This window comes from Phoca vitulina, unplaced genomic scaffold (genome assembly GCF_004348235.1).
Source record: "Phoca vitulina isolate PV1807 unplaced genomic scaffold, GSC_HSeal_1.0 scaffold27, whole genome shotgun sequence".
Lineage (NCBI taxonomy): Eukaryota > Metazoa > Chordata > Mammalia > Carnivora > Phocidae > Phoca > Phoca vitulina.
Window position 1 is genome coordinate 21,079,969 of NW_022589730.1, and position 18,785 is coordinate 21,098,753.

An 18,785-nucleotide genomic window follows, 5' to 3' on the forward strand; every position below is an offset into this window, starting at 1 on the left:
TTTTCCTTCTTCCTAAGCTCATTAGTGCCTTTCCTATTTAACAAAAACAATTTTAACTGCCCTTAATATATCATAAAATCCTATTAGAAGATATTCAACTATAACTGATTAAAAAAAGGTCCCTAAACTGTTGTGTTACAAATACAAGGCATTCATATAATGCATTTACTTATTCATTCAGTCATTTGACAGATATTTAGCAAGCACCAATTTTGTGCTAGTATTGAGCTATACAATGTATGAATGTGAAGATGAATTAGATACATTCCCTCCCTATTGTGAAGTAATTCACAACCTGTTAGAAGAGGGAAGATTTCGACTTGAATACCGAAGCATATGAGGCAGCACTATGTGTAATTAATGCCACAAAAGCAGTAGAAAGAAATGCTATTCAAACATGAGAAAGGAAGACATCATTTCTGGATACAACATTCAGAAGAGAAAGAATTTATGAGAGCGTCACTTTGAAAGGGATGCATACAACTTTGTTAGGTACAGATAGTCACTGAGTCATTCCAAAAGGAGAGCAGTGTTCAGAGGGAAAAACAAAGAAGGGGCAATTATATTTATGGATTGGCAATTAGTCTAGCTTGGCAGGAGTCTCAGATATATCTATATATCTTTCTATATCTATCTATCTATCTATCTATCTATCTATCTATCTATCTATCTCTATATGATCAAAGAGTATGGAAGAGGCTAGAAGGGGCTAAGACTCATTGTGATGCTGTTTTGACAGTTCAGGTGTGAAGTCATAAAGAAGAGAATTAACATATGACTCTGGGGAATAGGAAGGTAGCCATGGATTGAAAAGATATTGTGGAAGAAAAATCAAATCAACAAGATATGGGAACTTACTGGATAAGGAAGTTATAGATGGAACATAAAGGTCCACAGAGGATTTTTTTTTTTAATTTGAGTATAGTTGACACATGAAGCACAATGATTTTTTAAGAAGAAAGCTATAGAAGATTGGCACACACAGAACTTCGTTACAAGAGGAAAGTGGTTGGAGGGGAAAAGAGAGGCAGCTTAGAGTACAGTGACTCTCCATGTAGTAAAAGGACTGAAAGAAGGACAATGGCTTCATAGAGTAGTGCAGCAGGGAGCTTACTGATTAGGAGCTCAGAACTCTGAAGCCAGACCTTCTGAGTCCAAATTCTGCTTCTGCCACTGAGTTGCTGTATGACTAAAAGCTAGGTACTTAAACTCTCCAAGCCTCAGTTCCCTTATTAGTGAAACAGGCATAAAAATGATATCTAACCCATGAGTTGAACAGTTGGAATTCATTATAAATTCCATAACAATTTTTGTACTTATTGGAGTAAGACTGAGAGCTCTATTAGAGCGTGGAGGAAACATGACATCTAGTAAAGTAGAAAGAAGCAGCCGTTAATTCATTCACCTAAGTTGTCTCCCCTGGAGCCTGCCAATTGCACCAGGCTCTGTTCTGAGCATTGAGGATATGAGATGATCAAAGAGGCAAAATCTCTACCCTCACAGAGATTACAATATGGGGAACACATAATAAATAAGCAAATACAAAAAATGAAAGCAGGATGGTCATCCACCTTACTAAAGAAAAATGAAGCAGAATAAACAGAGCAGAGAGTGACCAAAAATGCTGTGTTAGACAATAGTCAGGGAAGACCCGTGATGGTGGCCATTGAATGCAGACTTGAATGAAATTAAGAAAAAGCCATGTAATTATCTACAAAAAAGAAATTCCAGGGAAAGAGAACAGCAAGTGAAAAGTCCTTGAGTTTAGATGTGTATTACTTTTTTTTTTTTTTTAGATTTTATTTATTTATTTGACAGAGACACAGCGAGAGAGGGAACACAAGCAGGGGGAGTGGGAGAGGGAGAAGCAGGCTTCCTGCAGAGCAGGGAGCCTGATGTGGGGCTTGATTCCAGGACCCTGGGATCATGACCTGAACTGAAGGCAGACACTTAACGACTGAGCCACCCAGGCACCCCTGGATGTGTGTTATTATCCAAAGAACAGAGAGGAAGGCTATGAGGCTGAAATGGATTAGAGTAGTAGCAGGAGATGAAGTGAGAGATGTGTCCAGAGGTTTTATCACAGGAGGCCTTGTAGGACATGGTAAAATCATGGATTTTGTTCTGCATATGATGGGAAATCAAGAGGAGTGACATGATCTAATGCACACATTGAAAGACAGCTCTGTAGATAACTTACCATAGGAGAAAGAGCTAAGAGATTAATTATGAGCTTAGAGCTACAGTCTATAATCTGAAATAGTTGATGGTGGCATAGTTTAGGACAGCAGTAGAGATGGGAAGTAGTTGGCTTTGGGACAGTTATTATAAGCAAGAACTATAGGATTGATGAAAGACTGAATTTGGGATGTGATGAAATTTGGATAAAAGAGCATGAAATTAGAGTTTTGAACACAAGTAAATGGATGAACTGTGATACCATTTATTGAAAAAGGGGAAACAGTAGGAGGATCGAGTTTAGAGTGGGGGGGGAGGGAATTATGAAATGCAGGATTTCCATTCTGAACATAGCTGACTTGCCTATTACACACCCATATGGAGAAATTGAGTCAATGGTTGATATGAAAGTTGATATGGATTCTGATAAGAGATCAAGTTAGAGATAAAATTTGGGATTTATCAACATTTAGATGGCATTAGGCCATCAGAACCAGATGACATCATCAAAAGAGCGAGATAGGCAGAAGAGAGAAGGCTGAAGACTGAGCCCTGGGGCACTCTCTGACTCAGATTGGGAGTAAGAGGAGGAATAAGTAAAAGATACTGAGAAGGAGCAGCCAGTAGGATAGGAAGAAAACCAGGAGCATTTACTATGTCATAACCCAAGCGAAAAAAAAGTGTTTCAGTAAAAAAAAAAAAAAAAAAAAGTGAGATGCTATGTCAAATTTTGCTGAGCATCTGAAAATTGATGATTTATTTTGATAATGTGGAGATTACTCATTTCACCTTGCAACTGTGGTTTTAAGTGGAGAGAAACTGTGAAAATCTCATTAAAACTAATAAGGAAGATTACAAAGATTATAAAGAGGAAAATGTGGGTATAAACACATTTTAAAAGAGTTTTTCAGGAAGGGAGAGGGATGAGCTTCTGCTGGAGGGGAAAGTGGTATCCAATGAGGGTGTTTTGAAACAAGAGTTGTGACAGAATGCTTGAATGCCTATTGGAGTTATCCATGAAGGAGAAAAATGAATGATTTTTCCCCAGGAAAGGGAAGGGGTCCTCTGATGGATGAGAAGGCTTCAGATAGGAGCACAAACACATCAACTAGATTTGATGGAAGAATAAAGATACCATTTCTCAGTGCTTCCCTCTTCTTGGTAATATCGTAAGCCAGATTATTAGCTGAGAATGGGGAAAGAAGAGAGATTTGGGGAGTCTGAGAAGTTAGAATAGATGTAATTCATTCATCTTACAAACTGAAACAACAACTGACGAGAGAAATGAGTGGCATTTCCAAAAACAAGACTGCTTGCCTTGGATTTATGGTCATTAATGCCCGGCAAGCAAGTCATGTGTTTTTCTCTGGATAAAATCAGCTGTTAGGGTACATGGTGAGAGCTGGTAGTGGAGCTAATTTAATCAGGGTTGAGTTTTTTTCTGGTGAGTATGATGGGGTAGGAGGACCAGGGGAGATGAGGGTGTTTGCAAGGGACTGAGGATAATAAATGACTATGAATTCTCAGTTGAGTTTGGAGGTGAATGAGGACATGAGGCAGATAAGGGACTGTGGGAAGGTGGCAGAGTTAACGGGTTGGAGGTCTTGGTGGGATTGAAGAATTGTTGGCAAGGAGGCAATAAAATAAGTGAGCAGGAAAGTAACAGAGTATAGAAAAAGGGGTGATAGAAACTGAGGCTTGTAGGGGTTACAATGATGGCTTTAATGGGTGACTTGGAATTGATGAACTGAGGTGGGAAGGAGCAAATATCATTGCAGGTACCTTAAAGGAACTAACAGTCTAGGACATTGGATGAATTACCTGCATGGATATTATAATTACCAAGATTAATCATAGAGGTAATTGGAAAGGAAGTGATCCCCAGGTGTGCTAGTATCTTCAGTTAATGTGGGAATATGACAGAAAACTTCAAGAAGAGGGTAGTAAGTGGATATCTGTTAACACTTGCTTCAAGGGTGCTAGATTATTTAAATCTGGAAATTAGACCTATTAAAAAATCACACACAAAAAACTATGAAAATGTGATCATAGACCAATAATAGTGACAGAAGTTTCAGCTCTTCAATTCATATTTTTTATAATTCCTTAAATATGTAGTCATCTGTTTGGCAACAGAGAGACCACTGGATTGTAGACAACAAATACAATAAGTAAAAATTTGACTTGAAATTATAAACGATATGGTTTTAGTCATTCTTCATTTTGTCCAGCTGCCCAGAAAATTCAGAGAAATCTCTAAATATTTTTGATAATTTGATACAGAAAAGATGAAAACAGAAAACACTTCATTTCTTCCTTGTGGTACCAATCTTTACCCACCAGGATTGTTGGACTGGGCATCCATAGGAATCATAAGCTTGGCCCGAGTGGCTCGACGGGCAGCCAGGGACCTTTCCAGAGTGGACATGGAGCTCCCTGCTTCTTCAGTGTCTTGACCTACAAGAAAAACAATATTCCTGAGAGACACACCTTCTTCAATGATGAAATACTTTACATAATTTCTAGCTAGGCACACCGATGCTTTTTTCATTTTATTGAGTTTTTAAATAATTATATCTACTTTTTTGGTTACCCAATCAGTATAATATAGTCTCATTGCACAAACATTAGTAAAATTTACCATAACCCCGTTATTCAAAAAGAACCATTATTTATATTTTGTTCTTTACAAGGTTTGCCTATGTGTTCATATGTGAAAGTGAGAAAGTATACATATTTTGTACTTAAGTGGCACTTACCATACATACTATTTTGTTACCTTCTTAGGAAAATACTATGAACATCTTTTTCTGTCAAGTCAGTTTTATAATATGTATTTATTTATTTAAAACCACTCATACTTCTATATTCATGAGCACCACCCATTTTATTTATTTTATTTTTTTTTTTAAGTACACTATATGCTCAATATGGGACTTGAACTCATGACCCCAAGATCAAGAGTCACATGTTCTACTGACTGAGCCAGCCAGGTGCCCCAGTTTTATCATTTTTAACAGTTCCATAAATGTCCTGTTGTATGAATTTACTACAATTTAATCAACTATTACTTAAGGCCCAAAGGCATTATATCTTATTATAAAAACACAGGAAATGAACCATATTTTTCAAAAGTAAGGCTAGGTCTATTTATATAAATTTATTATGATTCCATAAAATACCACACTGAAGAGTCATCAAAAATAATAAAAAACAATGATATGTGTAGATTTAAAATGTTAACAAAAATATATGTTGAGAACAATAAAACTGAAGTTCTGAAGAGTATCATATATGCCCATTTGTGTAATATACATATAAAAGCATACTGTGTATATACACATTTCTGTGTGTGCATATATATATAAACATATATGTGTATATAATACATGCATATATGGGTTATATATTTGTATACAATATATAATATGTGTGTTTATATATCTGTATAAATGTGTGTGCATATATATCTGTATAGAAAGGTTACACACAAAATTCTCAACATTGCCTTCCTTTTGTGAAAGGGATAAGGAATTTGGGGATGGTGAAAAGGCAAACATACTTTTAATTCCTTTGGGTATTATTTTTCACAACTTTTTGTACTATATTCTTTCTTTTAAAATTACATACATGTATTCTTTTTTTGGTTAAAATAGTAGTTAATAAAATTCAAAATTTAAAATAATGCTGTGGGAAATTTCTACACAGCCAAGATAATGACAACTGCCTAGATCTGAATCTCTCCACACATCCTCCAAAAAACTATACACTCCATATAAGACAATAAAACTATGCAAATTATACCCCTACAGCACAACTAAAAGAGAGAACACAACAAACTTTGAATCTCCCAAAAGTACAGAAGTAAGTAATATTTTCCAGTCAAGCTATGACTCAAGTTGCTGCCATAAAGTCTTTGTGGGAAGTTGAATATTTGAGAAAACTACAAAAGAGAGAAGAGGGGAATAAGCCTCCTAAGACTGACCTAAAATCATCCACAAAAGGAGAAAGTCTACCCCAAATGTAAAAATATTTTTAAAGTTTCCTAGTAGACCAGAGCACTTAAGAGTATACTATTCATTGACATGGAGTTTTGTCCTTTTAACCAGGAGAGTATAGAGAACGCTTGATATAATGTAAAATATAGCCAGCAGAATTTTGAGGGCTACTTTCCTTTTACTATAGAGTTGGCAAGTAGGTCCTCAAATAAAAACAGATAAGCACAAGTATCCTCTCATTCTAAAGAAAACAGCCATTGTTTGGAGTTAAGCTTCTCCCAGGACTTATTAAATGATCAAAAGTAGTCTGGCTGCCCCCAAATGTCATTTTAGTGTATAAAAGATAAAGGGAAATGTAAAGAAGGAGAAACCCTAGCAATAATTGGTAAAACCTCCTGAGGGCTGAGAGGCAATTCTATCCCCTTCAGTGGGAGGCAGAACTATGCTATCTTCCTGATGCCCTCTAGGAACCAAAACAGTCAGAATAAGCATCTGTAAAATGTGGAGGTTCCTGCAAAAGAGATCTGCCTTTCATTCATTCTCCAGGTATTAGTCCGCTCAGGCAGCAGGCTTGCTGGTCTACCCTGTGTCTATTTAAACAGAGGAAGAAGTTATTAAAGAGAGCAAGACTGAAAGAAGACCAGGACTGGAGTACAAGCTCTCTCATCATTTGACCTGGCAAAGATGTGGACACTTCTTCTGGGTCAAGTGAGCACTTGGAAAGTTGCTCAAGCTTGAGTCATCTTCCTGGAATTCACTCAAGGGCAGCTGACCCACCAAAGGACAGTGAGGTTGACACAGCTGTTCCTGGTAGGAGTGGGTTAAGCCCTGACTTGATACCTCACATCATGTAATTGGCCAGTAAAAGAATCCCACAGGGTCTCATAAAGAACTCATACTTGTGTTTCACAAAAGCCCAAGAATTTGGATGTCACATGAAGACAGCCCATGTACACAAAAAGCAATGCCAAACTTCAAACTATCCTTTCTCTCCTCCCTCCCTGCCTCTCTCCTCTTCATCTTCCCTCCCCATACTCCTATATAGCCAGGAAGAACAGACAAGCAGGGGGACTAAGTAAAGGGGTTTCTGAAACAGACTGTGCCCTCTCCTTCTGCCCCACCTCCCCCACTCCATTTCCCTCCAAGGTGCTGGAAGCTTTAAACAACACATTATGACCCAAGTCCTCAGAGCCAAAAGTCTAGCTGGCCATAAGGGAAGGAGAAACTTTAATTTAAATTTCAGATTGCAGTTTTTAATAGAACTAGAATGCAGTTTAACAACTGAAAATAATGGAAAAGTTAGGGAATCTGCTTGAGATATTATTTAAGAGCTAGAAAAAGAATACTCAACAACTCATGATTGAAAATCAGTAAGTGAATTCCTTTCTTAAACAAATCTAAGATGAAAAAGTATAGTAAAGCAGTTACACATTCAAATAAATAAAATATTTTAATTCAGTTTAAAAACAACAGCTACTCATTCTGCAAACACATTATGAGTAGACCAAGAGGTTTTGTGTATGTGTGTGCGTGTGTGTGTGTGTTTTGAAGAGAGTACTTGGTTGATTATTCTGCTTCCCATAAGCATTTTAAAAATATGAGGATCAACAGAAAATGAAATATCTTACAACAACCTTCTAGATTTCTTAGTTATTCCTGCACATGGATTGTTCTGTACCTATTCATCAAGGAGTAGGCTTTTTTCTTCTGATCACTTGTATATCAACAGAGCCTGCACATAGACTCCACCAAACCAGGCTAGTGATCATATAATGCGATTGCACAGGGGTAAAAGTTGATCTTCACAGTAATCAAGGCTGAAGTAACAGAAGAGTCAATGTGTTCATACGTCATGTGTCCCTAATGTGATTTTTTTAATGCAAGAAATTGAGAGCAAATTTAAAATCAACTTACAATGATCCATAGACATAAGGAATTAAAAAATGTAAAACAGCTTCAAATTTTATTTGACAAAACTTTCGTTCAAAATTTAACAAAAAGTAATAAATTCATTTGGCTTTCACATTTCAGTATTTCCCAAGTGTACCACCTGTTACCGCTTAAAAGTTTTAAGAAGCATTGCAACTAAAAAGGGCAGGTAATAGGATGATGGAAGAGAAACTAGTTAATCAACCAAATTTACATCAGATTATTTTAACTATTGGTAAATGACCTGCAGATTGAAGGGAAGGATGCCTCCATCAAAGAGGGAGTGGAAAACTCCCCTGTGGGGTTCAGAATGGGGGGTTTGGATGCCCAAGAGGAGAGAGTTACCTGAATGAGAGGTGCTTTTGCTTCCCAGTTGGGTTTCTGACTGGCTGTGGCTGACTGGTGTGAGGTCTTGGCAACTTTGGATGGGAGAGTCCCTTCCTGTAGGGTCAGTACCCGATGGCTTCTCGATATTTTTCATCTCCATTTCTTCATGATGTATCCAAAGGTCAGGGGGCCTGAGGTCCTTCTGGCTGCCCTTCCTCTTGCCAACACTGTGGGTGGCCCGCTTCCTATGGAACAAAAAATTAGAAGGCGATAGTGAGTACCTTTATTCGATGGTCTTTCCTCTCTTTTCTCAGTCAATTCAGGTGTATCAAGGAAAGGATACAAGTGTATCAAGGATACAAGAGTGCTCCCAGGAGGAAACCTATGAAATCCAAGAATTGGCAGGCGTGTCTTGGCTGCCTTTCCTCCCCTCCCCTGGAGCTTCACACATTATAGGAGCAGTGGTGCTGAATCCCCAAGGCCTAGGCTGCCTGCCAGAGAGTGCCCGACTCCAGCTTCACCAGCTACAAATTTTCACACAAGGTGACAATGGGTTAGATGGAGCCATATGCCAATCTTTGGAGCTAGTCGTAAGGTACTTGACTGCAACATCTGTTTAGGAGATAAATGAAGGAGTTGCTTTGAAAGGGCAAAAGAAATAAAAAGGCCAGAATTTGTGCCAGCCAAGACTGGGGTTTAGAAGAAAGTCCATAGCTCAGCTGTATAAGTTAATGTGCTATTTAAAGACAAAAGGCGGCATGAGGACATTCTAAGGAGAATAAAGCACTTGTGCCTTGGAGTCACTAAGTATCTGGATGCAAACACAGTAAGACCCATCCTTTGAAGAGAGAAGAACACAGTTTAGAAGTAGGCTTCAAATATCTCTTATTTTCCTCTGTAAGAATTTAACAACCATAAACTCATTTTTCAGTGGTAGTCTCTTTTGGGGGCTAGTGAGATTCATATGTTTCCTGCAGGCTAAGTAAAGTAGCATGATATTCCTGCCCACTGTTCTCTACAGTAAGGGTCAGTAAACTATGGCCTGTAGACCAAATCTGCCCACGGCCTGATTTTGTAAATAAAATTTTATTGGAATCCTACTGAGCTCCTTTATTTTCACACTGCAGTGTGTTGAGTAGTTGTAACAAAGACCATGTGTCCCTCATGTCTCACAAAGCCTCAAATATTTACTATTTGCCCCTTTTCAGAAAGTTTCCAACCTCTGCTTTACAGTTCTCTGTTTTTTTGTTTTTTTTAAAAGAATTTATTTATTTATTTTAGACAGAGAGAGAGCAAGCAGAGAGAGAGCAAGCGGGGGTTGGGAGGGGGGTGGGGCAGAGAGAGAAGCAAGCTCCTGGCTGAGCAGGGAGCCCAATGTGGTGCTCGATCCCAGGACCCTGGGATCATGACCCGAGCTGAAGGCAGACGCTTAACCACTGGGATCATGACCTGAGCGAAAGGCAGATGCTTAACCAACTGAGCCACCCAAGCGCCCAACAGTTCTCCATTTTTAAAAATCTCCACTGTAGCTTCTATTTTTTTTTAAGGTAATAGTGTCTCTTCTAAGACAGAATTCAGATAGTTAAAATCTAACCTCTGATAGAATCCCAGAGAAGTAACTCCCTCTTAGTTCCTCACTTGCAACGAATGGCTTATAAGGATTAACTGTTTTCATGGTTGCTAAACGGTTCAAACAAACCACTTCAGTGAAAACTCTTTGTAACCTGTACAAGGCGACCGCTTTATTTTCCAATGCTGAAAAGGACCTTTATGCATATGAGGCAATTAATGAATGTTTAGTGGTGTGACTTGTTTTTTGTTATTGTTGTTTTGTTTTACATCTTTTGGTCTTTTTTGAAGGATGCTGATAGGGAGAGGAGACAAAGAATGCCAGACTTAATATTTATCGAGTAGTTTAGCAGAGAAATAATGCAGTATTTTCTGTTCTAATGTTTTCCCTACAACTACCTACATTTTGCTGATTTCCTGGCAGCAGTCCCACACTGACTCTAGACAATGGTCTGTAATAACCCTTAGATCATTTTCTTGTGTCTAAGATAATAACTCTCTGCTAACCATCCGTTCCCTGAATTCATTTCCTTCTACTTCACCTGCCCACAGGAAACAAGCTGCAAGTCACACACAGCTCTTTATGTAATCTACCCCTGGTAACTTCTTAGAACAATTTAATGTCATTTTAGAACTTGGAGATTTCACCCTGTTATTTTTCTAACAAATCAAAATGTTAAATAACTTTTTAATCCCAGTGCCTACAAGGCTGCATACAGAGAAGTACCAGTTCCAACATCCAGGATAAGACAGTCAACCTTTACATAATAACTCAATATTTAAATATCCTGTGGGGGAAAATGTGTCAAATAATCTTTGAAACTAAAAATAAATTATGAATTCTGGTTTCCTCTCATTTACACACATGACTCATTCATTCATTCATTCATTCATTCATTCACCAGCCCCCATAACCTCAGTATACCAAGCTTCCCCAGATGTATTTTATTAAAAAAAAAAAAAAAATCCCAAACCTGACTGAGGTAGAGCCTTTTTATATGTTGTGATTTATAACCTCCACCTGGGAAAAAATTATCATTCCTGATAAAATGCATACACATTTTTCTGATGGATTTTAGTCAGATCAAGACCTTTTCTGAGAAGCTACTCATCCACTCAGCTGTCTTTTATTTTCTCTATAATGTGTCTTCTCAAGAGAGAAATCTTTGACCTTGGAGAGGCCTCCCTTCCCTGCTGGTGGCAGCCCAGCCGCCCATGCAGCAGGTTTGTAATAAAACTGACATCTGCTCATAACTAAATTGCCTGAAATTTGTCTTAAAACCTGCAGGAACATTGTCATCCCAGCCTTCTGTCCATCTGCTGGTTCTCTGACATAATGACTGCTGCCCATTGTGGCCCCCTAGCGCCTCTGTCTCACCACTGGAATCTTCAAAATTTGTATGCAGATGAACCCAATGCAATGGATCCTGAAGTATGGTCCCAGTATCAGCATCACCTGGAAATCTGCTGGAAATGCACATTGAGATCAGAAACTTGCAGGTGTGGGGGGATGTTGTGAGAGGGCGAGGCCCAGAAATCTGTGTTTTAACAGCCCTCAGGGAAATCAGATGCACCTAAAGTTTGAGAAACACTGTTTAAGTGAATTTGGTTTTGTTTTTATTTTAAATTTAGTTTTTGTATTCAATATAGAACATGTCACATGTTCATCCCTCCTAGATGCATGCATCTTTTCTCACAGGTACCAGGTAATCTTTCAGTTTCCAAACACAGCTGTAGGATGGGAGGGTCTCTTCCTACCCCATGAATTCTTGAATAAAGGTTCTCTGTTCACAGCATAATCAAGTGCTGGTGGTTTTTGTTCTCGTTCTCCATCTCTATCTCTCTCCCTATTTCTCTCTCTCCCTCTCTCTCTCTTATCTATCTCACCATACTTTTGCCCAGAATGCCTTTACAATCTTATTTACTTACAAACTACTTACTCTTAAAAGATTTTCTTCAAGCTTCTCTTCTTTAGGAATCCTTCCTGACCATGTAAGTCAGTGTAATCTTAGCATATCTAACTCATATTCCTTGTCTCTTTCTTTACCACTCATCTTGCATTGAGTACTGTCTGTCTTACTGAGCTGGCCAGGTGCTCCCAGTGTTTGGATTGGTTTTCTCATGATACTGGAGCAAATTCTGTTTCTTTCTCTTGTCCAACATCATCCATTGTTTTACAACATTAATTCATGTATTTACTCAGTGAACATTTACAGAATACTGAGTATGTGTCAAGAAATTTGCTAAGCACTAAGAAATGCAAAGATAGGTGAGACATTAGGAGCTTAATAAACGAATGAAAAATGGCATGGATACTGTGAATTCCTGCATTTTTGGAGGAAGGAGCAACCACTGGGAGTGGCAGTTGGTAAAGCTGAAAAAGTAGAGACCAAATCATAGGAGACCTTGCCTCCAACAGAAACATTTTTGATAATATCAGGAAGTCAGTGGGGAATTGCAGAAAGATCTTTAGCCAAGAGTTAATAATCAGATTTGTTACTTTGTATCATGCAGATCACATAGTAAGCACATAGTAATTACTTGAATTAAATAATAAGAATTTTTCATTATCAACTTGGAAAGACTTTTTTGCAAGGTTCTCTGATTCTTTATTGGCCTGTTTCTTACTTTGCACCTATTACTATAAGAGAAGTTTGTTTCCTTTTCACTTTTAATTGGGATGTGAAAGGGTAGAAACCAACATTGGGTTAGGATTCATTTTATTCAGGACTGCGCCCTTTGAAATTCTAAAATACTATCATCTCATAGATTCTTTTGCCACATTGTAATAAATTATTATTTTTTACATTGTAATAAATTATTAAATTCCCTTCTGTGCTTAGGCATCCTTTGCTCAAGTTGTTCATAGGAGGCAAATAGCTCTGTACTAATTCTCCTGGTCAGATACACATGTGCCCAAGATCTACTGGGAGGTTAAGGCAAGGACACTTTGCCCCACTGGGGATTTACAGAAGATTTTAGAAAGGAAGAGGGCCTGAACTGAGTGTGAAGAATGATTCAAGTTAACAGGGAAAAAATATATTGGGATGTATAAGTACCTGCCCTACTTCTTCCATCCAAATCTTTCCCAAAAGTTTTCAGCTTCCTAATTCTCTATATTGATTATTTTTATTCTACTAACTGCTATTAAAAGCAAAAACAAACAAAAACCACCACCAACAACAATAACCACAACCACAAAAACAAAAAACTTGTATTGGAATCCCAGGGAACATCTGTCCTAGTATTCAAATAAACCTGCATTTTCTGTGGTGGAATTGAGTTATATTGAAGACCAAAGAGGTTGCCTCTGTGGAATACTAAAAAACTATTAAAATGTTAAAAATTTGAAAAATCAGTGAAATTAGCCTAAACTACAGTAGATTTCATTTAAGAGTTTAAACATTTGATTGTCAGTACTGGAGATAATTATTTTTGTCAAGATTTGAATGTGGACTAATATTTAAAACCTGCTATATACTTTTTAAATCAAATAGAAGGCTTATTCAACTGTTTATTCTATCAAGTGAACCTTGAATTTTATTTACATATTTAAATTGATTGTATTCAGACAAGTTGTTGATTATCTACCCAGGTAACTGCCTTAGAAATGTGATAACCGTGTGTCTGGGATTTCCAGGAGGTTCTCAATGTCCCCTATTTTGTCTTTAGTATCTATAGATACATTGTAACTTATCATGACACATGTTCTATATTTTGGCTAGGAAAATGTTATTACTTAATTAAAAGGCACAGAACCCCTTTAAGTTTTCATAAACACATTTTTTCTATATTATGATATTCTACTATAATTTCACTAATTCAAAATGTGTAAGGGGATTCTCTTCAAAGTAGTAAAAAAATTTAAGTTAATAACTAAAAAGAAAGGCAAAATTATTTTTATTTCATATTAATTTGAAGCTAAGTCCGACCATGCAATTCTATAATTTGATAGCATTCCATGGGGAATTTCAACGTTTTAAGATAGAATGATAGCAAGTAGTTAGCCCTGTTTCTCATTTGAGGAAACCGACATTCAGGGATTAGGTCTTCCTTTAGGCTGATTTAAACACCACTAATTTAATTCAAGAAGTGAGGAATTAGAACTAGAACTTGAGTTCTACCTTCTGTTAGTTACTTTATATTATAAAAATAAAATCCAACTGGAATGTGAATCAATCAGAAAACTACATCATTATTAAATATGTGTGTATATATATATATGATAAACCATACAATAAAATGTGTGGACACTAACTTGAATAAAGTGTTACCAATAGTACACAAAAATACGTTTCAAATCCATTGGATATAATCAAGAGCCCCGATAAAACACAAAGACAATTTACATTCTCCAGCACCAACAGATGAAGAGATATTGAAGAAGCCCATGAAGGTGTTTCTTATTTCACTTTATTAATTACATTAAACTCTCATTTTTCTGAGAGTTCTGTAAGGGACCTTATTTCTGTCTCAGATTGGAATTGATTTTGCTTTCATCTGCATCACTTAATTTGTTCTAAAAGACTCAGTGGTGGTGGTATCAGGAGGAAGGATCCTTGGTGAAATCAAGAAAAGCTAAATTAAATAGGAATAAAATCAGGAATATCTTGAAGGAGAAAAATTTTTCTGTTTTTCCTCTGTTAACATTACAAACAAAGAGACCGAGATGAATGCCAATGGGTCTGTTACAGGAGAAAGATACATGAAGCAAAATCGTGAAAAAATGCCAAGTAAATATTAAGAGACTTTGGGTGAAGGCTGAGGAAAAATCGAAGGGGCAGTAGCATGGGAAGCTATAAATCCACTGTCTTTGGTTTCCAGTCATTCATGGAGTGATTTATTCTTTCATTCATTTCCTAATTTTAAAAACAAGTCATACCCAGGGCTCAGCCTCAACTCTTTCCAAATAAAACCTTCAAGCTGTTAACAAAGTGCTTAGAGGGGGATTTAAGACAATTTAAGAGTTTCTCAAAATAGCATCAAATACCACTTTTGCACTTTGAGAAGACTGGCATTTTCTCTGTGAGGACAAAACGTGCCCAGGAATCCAGTTCATCAGGTCAACATAACCTTCCAACATTCTTCTCATAAGGATGAAAACGGAACAAACAGCCCGCTACATACAGATGGTTTAGTTAATTAAACTTAGCTTAGTGAATGCATCCATGTTTTTAAAGCCCTCATGAAATAGGGTCAGTTTGGCTTTGACGCCTTCCCCACTTCCGTGTCCGTGAATCTTTGTCAGCTCAGCTTCGCAGCCCTGCCGCATTGGTGTTCTACCGTTCTATGTCTGCACAACCCCTTTCCTGGGATAGCTCGACCGAGAGACTGTTGGATGCCTTACTCAGTTAAAGTTCTTTTTTCTCCAGAGCCTCACTGAGTGTGAAGCATGTGGAAGTTCTGTGGGTAATTAGGATTTCCCAGAATGCTAACACACGAGAGTCAGTTAAGCTCAGTCGCCCTGGTTTCTTGTTTAAGCACAATGGATTAGCACACTAGCTAGCACCAACCAGCTGGAAGACAGTCTCACAAATGCAGCCAGGAATAAAATGTGCCCTGCCATATACATCAATTAAATACAAAGACTGCATCGACACCCCTATGTCACTTTCTTCAGTTTGTACATCTTCCTGTACCCTGTTTCTAAACACTTCACTTCAAAAGGTTGGAAGATACAATACCGATCAACAAATGGGTCATAGGATTTTTAAAAAGAGAGAGAATCTAAGATATTAGCAAAGGAGAGGAACAATTATTTGTTAGAGAATCTTTCTCTGACACGGTGTGTATCATATAGTTGTCAAGCCAGCTACCTATAGGCCCATGCCTCAGGCTTCCAGTGCCGACACCATGCCTGAGGCCAAAGGGGAAAAAAAAAAATCAAGGGAAGAGCTTATTATAGCCAATTCAGTAAGAAAGTACAGCTGAAAGGGACAAATCAAGCAAGATTTGAAAAGTGCTAGAGGCAGAGAATAACCAGGAGGCCGCTGATTCCCACAACTGGCTGACACAAGGTTAATATGCTGATTCTGGATGTTGCTGGCAGCGGATAAGCTGAATTAAAACCATCTTTCCATTCTAAACTTTGACTTTGATGTATCATCCTCTGCATGTGCTATAACCTAGAACTGCATAATGTGAAAATATTTTTAAACCCCTCAAAAAGTTTAATTTCTGAGAATTAACCATAGCCAGGAAATCTGAACTATTCTGAATTTCTGGAATCTCTCTTCTATCCTAACTACTATCTCCAAACCAAACACTCCACAGTATTGTAACTACATTGAATTTGGTAATCATTCATGCAAAAAGCATTGATTCAATGCCTACAGTCCTCCTTGCCAGAATGGGGAAATACTTTTAGAGGAACACACATCTCCAACATTTTATACATAATTGTACAGAGGGCCATGAATTGGGACCTGATGAAGTCCATTCTCTAAATGCTGCTAAAGGAACACCTGCCCTCGCCTGAAAGGAAGAATCTGGCCCGGAGAAGTAAAATCAAGCAGAAATGCCACGTGGGTCTCCAGGTGGATTCTATTATTAAGTCTGCAAGTCTGGTCCTCAGTCACTCAAGTTATGGACCTGGAATCAACGAAAGGCAAGGTTTTGCTCGGTCAGAGGATAAGGGATATGTGGTGAATTACGAAAGAACACAGGAAGAGACTGTCAAAAATAGAACTCAAGAAGGTGATAGGTCAAATGGTGACCTCGCTCCTCTTAGGAACCAGCTGTTACCTACTTTCTCTGCTGGGCTGAAGAGCGCCGGGTGCAAATCACAGCCACGATCACTACCACCAGCACTGTGATGACGCCAACGGTGATCACAATGATCACAAGCAGGTTGCTGTTCTTCTGAGGAGTGACACTGCCATGTGGGGGGTGCATCTGGCCAATGGGTGGCTCTGGGAAAAGACAGGCAAATGGAGATCAGATTTAGGGAGATGTGACAGCTTGGTGTTTATTAAGCTGTTAAGAATGTGGAAGTTCCTATTGCTCTGGGCATTCCTAAAGCTGGGGGGGGGGGGGAAAGCAATGAAAAATGAGAGGAAAGATCGAAATTATCTACCTAAGATAAATGAAATATATGTCCACACAAAATCTTGTACAGAAACATTCCTAGCAGCATGATTTAGAATAGCCAAAAGTGGAAACAACCCAAATGTCCATTGACTGAAGAATGGATAAACAAAAATGTGGTAGTTCCATACAGGGGAATATTACTCAGCCATAATAAGGAACTGATATATGATACATGCTACAATATGCATGTGTCTTAAAAACGTTATTCTATGGGGCGCCTGGGTGGCTCAGTTGGTTAAGCGTCTGCCTTCGGCTCAGGTCATGATCCCAGGGTCCTGGGATTGAGTCCCGCATTGGGCTCCCTGCTAGGTGGGGAGCCTGCTTCTCCCTCTGCTTCTGCCTCTCTTTCTCTCTCTCTGACTCTCATGAATAAATAAATAAAAAACATTAAAAAAAAACGTTATTCTAAGGGCAAGAAGCCAGACACAAAAGGTCAATATTGTGATTCCACTTATATGAAATATCCAGAATAGGCAAATCTATAGAGACAGAAAGTAGATTAGTGTTTGCCAGTGGATGGGAGGGGTGAATGAGGAAGGACTGAGAATGGGTATAGGTTTTCCCTTGGGGATGGTGAAAATGTTTTGGAATTAGATAGTGGTGCTTGCGGCACAACCTTGTGGAAATACTAAAGACCACTGACTTGGTGCACTTTCAGAGGGTGAATTTATGGCATGTGAATTATACCTAAGGTTTTTTTTAGAAAAGAATTAACCTACCATATTGAGTAGAAAGTGGAAAGAGGAGGAAGAAGGCTACTTTGTACTGTGAATATTCCAGGGTGATGAGAATCAAGGAGGCTGTGCTTTATGAGAAAATACTTTTTATTAGATGGTGTGAAAGACAAACTATTTGAAACCAATAGCTCACAATTTATTTCCTTTTTCTTAAAGAAGCTACCTATAAAACACATTTAATTTTCAACCTGTTAAGAATGTATGAATCCCACTTAAAAGCCAATCACTGGGTTTGAAAGAGTGTCATAAAGTCCTGTTATAACTGTTTTCCTGTGTTGCAATAGTACCTCAAGGTAGACAATATTTACATGAAAATAACAGACTAATAAGATATTTTTTATAATTTGCTTATATAAGGGAGAATGGCTAATGACCCTTTAAATTGCTTTCTTTAAATCCTCAGTGATCAATTAGAAATACTATGTTCTATACATCATGTGATTCATTAGAAGTCACAGTGTTTTAAAAAGTAAACATTAGCTTATTTTATTTATCAATTAATTTAAAAAGGAGCAGAAAGCAATGAGTTTGGATGTTTTCCTAGAACGAAGTTTGAATGTGCTTCTTTAACAAGTTATATTAGCATTCTATACCTCCTGAGTGAAATATTTAGGCCTTTGGACCCTCAGTGCCTTTGCCTATAAAATGGAAATAATAATACTTATTATATAGAGCTATTGTCAGAATTAGAGAAAAAACATACAAAATAATCATCTTAGCATGTGACAGGGAGTAGTATAAGTTCATTATACAACTGAAACATTAAATAAAATGTTGCCTAAATTAATCATCTACCATACCATTTGGGATATTTCTGGTGTAGACTTCCAAACTACAAAATTGTTAGAAATAATACTCAGTGTGAAAAATAAATTAACTTTTCACAAATGAATAGAATAACCCAGTTCTTGCTTCAAAATCAAAACACTATCTTTTGACAGTTATCTAAGAATCATTG

At 37.7% G+C, this 18,785-nt stretch overlaps 1 protein-coding gene across 3 annotated transcripts in view; it reads right to left on the reverse strand.

The window, feature by feature from the left end:
- The window catches only part of DCC (DCC netrin 1 receptor), a 1,149,203-nt gene that overhangs the window by 58,842 nt on the left and 1,071,576 nt on the right, over positions 1-18,785 (reverse strand). For all 3 annotated transcript variants that reach the window (XM_032422885.1, XM_032422886.1, XM_032422884.1), the window contains exons 23-25: positions 16,750-16,912; positions 8,451-8,677; positions 4,519-4,635 (exon numbers count right to left, since the gene is read on the reverse strand). In XM_032422885.1, the coding sequence (XP_032278776.1) occupies positions 4,519-4,635; positions 8,451-8,677; positions 16,750-16,912 (507 nt within the window). The remainder of the gene's footprint in view (positions 1-4,518; positions 4,636-8,450; positions 8,678-16,749; positions 16,913-18,785) is intronic.